Source organism: Oikopleura dioica, chromosome 1 (genome assembly GCF_907165135.1).
Source record: "Oikopleura dioica chromosome 1, OKI2018_I68_1.0, whole genome shotgun sequence".
In the NCBI taxonomy this organism is placed as follows: Eukaryota; Metazoa; Chordata; class Appendicularia; order Copelata; family Oikopleuridae; genus Oikopleura; species Oikopleura dioica.
Genome location: NC_137291.1, coordinates 13,651,631 through 13,658,451, shown reverse-complemented (window position 1 = coordinate 13,658,451; position 6,821 = coordinate 13,651,631). Strand labels below are relative to the sequence as shown.

The 6,821-nt window shown below is 40.6% G+C and overlaps 1 protein-coding gene, 1 long non-coding RNA gene and 1 pseudogene across 2 annotated transcripts; all 3 read right to left on the bottom strand.

The window, feature by feature from the left end:
- Positions 1–2,516: 2,516 nt before the first annotated feature.
- On the bottom strand, positions 2,517–3,323 carry LOC145712271 (putative glutathione-specific gamma-glutamylcyclotransferase 2 pseudogene; annotated as a pseudogene).
- LOC145695292 (uncharacterized) lies at positions 3,201–4,990 on the bottom strand. The gene is made up of 2 exons (XR_014133682.1): positions 4,809–4,990; positions 3,201–3,483 (listed from the first exon to the last, which is right to left on the bottom strand). It is a non-coding gene; the product is annotated as an uncharacterized LOC145695292 (long non-coding RNA).
- A 53-nt stretch (positions 4,991–5,043) lies between these two features.
- LOC145710889 (calmodulin-like) lies at positions 5,044–6,680 on the bottom strand. The gene is made up of 6 exons (XM_081788599.1): positions 6,300–6,680; positions 5,890–6,060; positions 5,410–5,841; positions 5,271–5,355; positions 5,145–5,211; positions 5,044–5,101 (listed from the first exon to the last, which is right to left on the bottom strand). The coding sequence occupies exons 1-3, from the start codon at positions 6,493–6,495 to the stop codon at positions 5,672–5,674; spliced, it is 537 nt and encodes a 178-aa protein (XP_081644725.1). The 5' UTR covers positions 6,496–6,680; the 3' UTR covers positions 5,044–5,101; positions 5,145–5,211; positions 5,271–5,355; positions 5,410–5,671.
- Between the last annotated feature and the right edge of the window lie 141 nt (positions 6,681–6,821).

Sequence of the window (6,821 nt, the reverse complement as noted above, 5' to 3'; positions counted from 1 at the left end):
AGTTTTTTTCCATCTTAAGAGGCCCCAACTTAAGAGGACTTTTGCGTCAATTTGGCCGATTTTGTCACCCTGAAAAATTCCAACTTAAGAGGACTTTCTCGATAATTTTTATTAATTTTTAGAAAATTTTTCTGCTAACAGTGAATCGATTGAAATTTTTTTTAGCAGTAAAAAAGCTAGAAATCTTTGACTGCTTTTCTGGCCATTTTGAAGTCGATGGCTTTGCAATGTCAGCTTCATCTGAAACTTGAATTTGCGGTTCTTCCTCAATATCTATCGGGGTTGCAGCTTGTGTTTCATCGATTTGAAGCGCCAGGAAATGCTCGATCAATTCTTCTTCATCTTGTTTCTCCAAGATACTTTCCAAAACGTCCAAGCCCTCGACTTCTTCAACAGTATCCTTGTATTCTTCTTCTTTGATCAATCCCGTATTGATCCAACTTCGCTTGAAGATTCCAGGGTTCATGTTCATGAAGATTTCGTTGGCTTTTTCACGAGCTCTTCCTCCTTGATATTCAGATGATCGTGATCGACAATAAAATCATCGAGGAAGCAGCGGATTTTCTTCTTAAAATTACAAAAACAAGATTATCGCAGGGTTGGTATACACCTTCTTTTGTTTGAAAATAAATTTTATATTTTTCGCGCAAAGATAAAAATAACACTGATCAAACTTTTCCTGTAGTCCCTGGTCGAAAAAACACAAGTCCAGATTTTTGAACTTTGGAAGAAGCTTGTGAGCAGGGCAGTTATCGATATACATCAAATAACGCTGCGATGGATTTTTTCTTTCAAAAAGTCGAAAGACGAGTCAGCTCCAGAATAAATATCGGTCTTGTACACCAGGCGGAGGGATTCCAGTAAAGTCGAAAATCTCAAAATAAATAAGCTTGGTTTTTTTTCAATTTTTACCTTTAAAATCTCTGAATTCTACTTCATGATATTGGAGATTTTTAGGGGAAGAGGGCTTGGTTTCGTCATAGTTCGGGTTGGCCACTCGTTCGATCTGTTTTCTTGGGTACGCTACGACGGATCTGATGAAGATGGAAGCCTCGCAATCTGTACCGGCCAATCGGAATTCGAAAAAACGCCGCTTGGTTGTTTCAAAACTGTGGTCATGAAATGGGGAGGCCATTCTTGCACCGCTGATGGACTTGAAAATGGCCGCGACGTTTACTGGTGCGATGGGTGGACTATAGAACGAATTGCTTTTGGCGATCGCGGATGGACGGCACATGCAACTGACAGCAACAAGTACGCGTGGAGCAACACCGCTGATACCGAACTGCTTTGTCTTGGTGATAATGGGGAACTCAGAAGGTTTTTTCCTTGGGGAGGTGAGCAGCTAGAGCTTTATCTACGACACGAAGGCTCAATCGAGAAACTACAACCCTGCGCCAGCCACGATTGCTCCGACAATGAGTTCTGTTCTAACAATGAAGATGGATCCTCCTTCACTTGTATTCCTCGGCCAACGACGACGCCATCGACAACAACGACGATTTCTTCCGAAGGAACAGTTTGGTTCGTCCAGTACGAAATGATTACCGATTACGTTGAGGCTAAAGATATGTGCCGAAAAATTGCCGAAGTATACTTTCCAGGAGCCTCAGGCTTTCCGTCCTTCTTTAGAAATGAGCGAGAGTATCGAATTTATCGTCGCCAAGTCTGGCCAAGGCGGGAATGGCTCGGCTACGAGCAGCAAAATGGCGACACTTTGCAGTGGCTAAATGCGGACGGATCAAATGTGACATTTATTGAATGGGATACATGAAGTTTTGGGTCTATCCAACCAAATAGCGACTCTCAGCCTTGTGTCCTAACTGGCTACAGTGGACGATTCGACTGGGTTGATGCTCCTTGTGATACGACTGAAAAATTCTCTTGCCGCTTCGAGTCAACATCTGATACATACAGTATCATAATGATTCATTACTCACAACGCTACTATTTCAGATCAAGTACCTGATTAAGCAGTGGAATCTCCACAAGACCGAGTACCTCGGTTTCTTGACCTTTGGCCAGTTCTTCTGTGGCTCCGATTTTCTAAAAGCCATCGATGATGGACGACTCCGCATTGATTTTACGGACAATCGACCTGTCTACGCTTATTCTGGCCAGACCGCCTACAAGGAGAACGGAAACTTTTCCAAGAAGACTCTTCAGTTCATGTAAGTTCTACTCTTTTCATAATTTTTTTCTGTATATAATTTTTTTTCATGTATTTTTTCTAGCGCCCGAGGTTCTGACGCCGCTATTTGGGGAGTTGGAAAACATTCCTGGGTCGACATTGTCTTCGTCCAGATCCACGGAATCGACATTGTTGACTGGCAAGGCAAAGACATCGAAATGTGCTTCGAAAAAGCACGAATCGGTTTCGAAAAAGACGCCACCGCCTATGCCGAAGCCGTCAACAACGACGTCAACTATGCTTCCTGCGTCGTCAACGCCTGATTTTTTCAAAAATTGGCAATGCTCAAAGAATTAATAAAAAAATCACAGAGCAGAATAAATTTTTATTTCTCGATTTTCACGACCTTCTCTTTCGTCATTCGCGTCAGTTCGTAAAGATGATCGTCCTCAACGAGTGGTAAAAACTCCCGTTGCCATTCAGCCACTCGAAAGAGATATTCTGTATTCGGTCCAGTCAATCCGCTAGCATTCGCAATAATGTCAGAGAGTTCTTCCAAGGGCTGTTTTCCTGTGAAATAGTAGTTTTCCCTCGTCGCGGTGTACACCAAGACTGGAATAGGAGACCTCTCGCAACTGTGAAACTCCTCCACGATCAAGCTATAGCCTCCGTTTTCTCCTTCTCGCGTGTTGAGATACTTTATCCCCGCAGAAATCTCATTCTTTCCGAACAATTTAAACGCGCAGCCGTAGGTCTCTGCTTTTCCAGTTGGATCTTTCAGAAGCGTCGCAACTCGTGCTGGATATTCCGGCGTGCCCCTGTACGTCATGTCTGATTGGTAGAACCGTCGATGAAAGCCATTAATTTTGCCGACAATTTTCTCTGAGTGACGAAAAACGGGGCGCCAAATCAGCGACCCGTAGCCGAAAACCCAGACCTCTTCCAAATTCGACAAATCGTCAAACCGATTGAAGCGGATCGCTTCGTTAATTTTCTTCATAGAAGCTATGTTTCTTTAAAAAATTGCCGTAAACAGAATATAAAACTTCTCAACTCACTTTTCGTCCATTTTCTCATTATTAAACTCATAACAAACTCGCTCTTGAACGACTCTTGTTTGAGTCGTGATAAAATTTTTGATATCATCAGTTGCATCGCCTGTATCGACAGCCAGGTCAGAAAAAGTATACATTTTGAGAATAAAAAGCGTAACTCAGTTTTGAAATAGCGTCAATTTTTAGAGCGGAAATAATAATTATTTGAACACAATGGGTCCTTCTTTGCAAGCCTGTTTACAGATCAATAATTTCATCGTCGGTATCTTCTGTCTTCACATCTTCGTCTTCATCTGTCTACCAGACACGAATTAACATAGGTCATCCCCTTGTTACCAGGATAAACGTTGGCGAAAATCTGAATTTAGCAGGATAAACCCCAGGCAAACTTGCCCCCATGTTAGCAGGATAAACTTTGGCAAAAGGGCTCATTGTTAGCAGGGTAAACTTTGGCACTCAATTAACAGGGTAGCGTGAATCATCAGCGCTCGCCCAGGGCGTGACGTAACTGTTAGCCCGAGGAGGACTCAACCTGCTGGAAGAAAATGCGAATGAAGCAAATCTGCTTGAAATACAAGTGAACAATTTTATGTTTTTAATTTTAATTTTAATATATAATTTTTTTAAATCAAAATGGGCCAAAAAATAAAATCCCTGTTCCTGTCTCTGTTCCTGTTTACAGGATTCCGAGGCCATTCATTAGATCAAGCGACTTCGGTGAAGTATAGCCCATATCATTATAGAATATAGGGACTAATATCTTATATATCTAATATTGGATATAATATCTGCATCATTGCTGACCTGAGGTCAAGTTGGGGTTACCTGGGATCACTCGGGATCAACTTTGGAGATTTTTCTTCTTGAAAGATGGTTAGAGTCCGAAAAGGGCCAGGTACGAGATCACCCCGTTATCAATAGTCAAAGTAAAGCTCAGCTTCTGAGCTTTCTAATACAGTATTAGTAATACTGTATAATGTGCCTACCAGAGTTTCAAATTTGCTGAGTTAAGTGAGTTGAGACTGCTCAGTGATTTTCAAAAGTGAACTGATCTCCTCAGCTCAGACGATAAATTATCGTCGATAATCATTCAGCTCAGCTCAATGATTTCAACACAATTTTACTACTAAAATACAGTAAAAAATAGCTCAACTCAGCTCACTCAGCTCAGCGAAAATAAAGCCAAATTTGCAACTCTGGTGCCTACCCTCCTAAGCCCTAAAAATAAATAATTTAAAAATATGAATAAATATCAAAATTAAAATTAATAATGATAAAATCGTTAACTTGTATTAAATACTGAATTTATAAATATATATTGAAATTTTCAAGCAGATTTTATGAAGATATTTTTCATTGGCATTTTCTTCCAGCAGGTTGAGTCCTCCTCGGGCTAACTGTTACGTCACGCCCTGGGCGAGCGCTGATGATTCACGCTACCCTGTTAATTGAGTGCCAAAGTTTACCCTGCTAACAATGAGCCCTTTTGCCAAAGTTTATCCTGCTAACATGGGGGCAAGTTTGCCTGGGGTTTATCCTGCTAAATTCAGATTTTCGCCAACGTTTATCCTGGTAACAAGGGGATGACCTATGTTATTAAACGTTTCCTGGACGATTCTTACCTGTTGGAAGGGATTTCCATTCACATGGCAGCAGCACTTGGTCGATTTGTTCAGGAGTTTCTCGCAGATTGACTGTCGCTCTTCTTCGTCGAATTCTCGCAAGTCGAAGTTGTTGCGAAACTCCAAGTACCACTTCTGTTGTTGTCCAAGTCGCATCTTTTTCAGAGTCTTGTGATCGCTGTTTATTGATGAAAAACATGTCTTTTCTTTTTCAAAGCTATAAATCGCATCTTTCCTGTAAATTGTCGTCCGAAGATGCTCTGCTTCCCGAAGAATATTGACTCTGTCGATCACTAGAAGAAAAAAAAATTGGACTTTTTCGTTCTGTGACTGTACCTTTGTTGTGAACACAGTGCTGATAGAGCCGCCATTCAAAGCACTGCATTTCGATGACTTGCTCCACCTTCTCGATCAGCCCCGCTTCTTTCAAGTTCAAAAAATGCTCGGAAATGAAAAATATACTCAAATTTGAACTCTTTCTTTAGCATCTTCGTCGAGATTTCTGAGACCGAGGTTGTCCTGGACCCAAATTGCCATTCGCTCGTAACTTCAAAAATTTTCATAACCATTACTGCTCTTCCTTTATGAATTGTTACTGTACCTGTTGACCATTCCTTCGCTTTCTGCTCTGATAAACTCGTCGTAGAGGGTGTCCTCAAAATATCGGCTAAAAATGAAGTCTCCCGCCATCTCTCAAAACTGAAAATCTCGATTGAAGTCAACTGCCAAAAAAGAGAAGAATTTCCGTCAAGAAGCAACTTTTATGAGTAACCATTGATTCTCCAATCAAATCTCGAAAAAACCTGATTTTTCTCATCATGGGAGTAACTGATTCATCAATTTTGTGAAATGTTAGTTATCATTTATTGCAGATTCAAAACAAGGAGTCTCGCCGCGATCATCGTCAAAAATTCTTCATACGAAATTCTATCGTCTCCAGAAACGTCCATTGCGTCGGAAATCTTGCCAGCTTGAGCTTTTGAAACTGGTTTTCCGTGTTGATCCAGCCACTTTTTGATCTCTTCTTTTTGAACTTAAAAAATTAATGGTTATTTGAGTGATTTCTAGCGCTTTATTTTACCAGATCCACTTCCATCAGAGTCGTATTCTTCGAACAAAACTCTGATCTTGTTTTCTCCGGTTTTTCGGCGGGCGAGGATGATCATGAATTCGGCGAAATTTCGAGTCGGCAGGTCGATGAAAACGTCGTCGATTGTTTCGATTATGATCTTTTCCAACTCAAGAATCGAGCCTAAAATTTTCGATAAGAAGATGGGGCGCTCGAGCGATCCTGATATTTTTAAGCGGTTGGTCTTTGGTCCGCTCGAATCCCGCTCATTCTTTCGAGTGGCAATCGGGCGATTTAAAAAAAGCTTTACTAGCAACTCGAATACTGTATTCGATGATAATGTACATGAGCGGAAATCGGGCGGAATGTTTCAAAAGAGCTTTTAAGCCGCTCAAATTCCGCTCATTTTATCGTTTTTTTACCTTCAACCATAACGCCTAGTTCTTTCGTCTGAACAGATCCATCATTATTTCTATCCAAAATTTTTCTCAAATTTTCTCTCTCGAAATCGTTAATTTTCCCACTCATCGCATTTTCCAATTCTTTTATCGTAATAATCCCATTATTCAAATTAAAACTTGCAGAAAACCCTCTCAGAGGACCGAATCGACGCAGCATTTTCAAAAATAAAATAGGAAAAAGAAAGAGAGAGAGAGGAGAATCGCGTGTTTCTGGCCTTTTGTGTGTTTTGGAACGATGAAGAGATCAATTTTTGGATACACGCGCGAGCCACAGAGACTTTGGCAAATCTTCAATTTTCATTTCTGCCAGATCTGAGCGCTAAATCATGCATTTTTTAACAATAAAAGTTTGCAACAAAAAATGACTTTAATGTGGATTCCTTTCATTTTTGAATGAGTCGTCTTTTTTTACAAAAATTGACGTAAAAAGACATCTGGAGGACAATCGTGGTCAAAAACTTGTTGTAGCTGAAAATACAAAAT

What these genes read in the sequence shown, in the direction of transcription:
- LOC145710889 (XM_081788599.1), bottom strand. Translation starts at nt 6,495, where the DNA reads ATGCTGCGTCGATTCGGTCCTCTGAGAGGGTTTTCTGCAAGTTTTAAT. An exon ending in ACTAGGCGTTATGGTTGAAG is followed by an intron (nt 6,061 to 6,299) that starts GTAAAAAAACGA and finishes CGAAAATTTTAG; the next exon opens with GCTCGATTCTTGAGTTGGAA. An exon ending in CTCTGATGGAAGTGGATCTG is followed by an intron (nt 5,842 to 5,889) that starts GTAAAATAAAGC and finishes TAATTTTTTAAG; the next exon opens with TTCAAAAAGAAGAGATCAAA.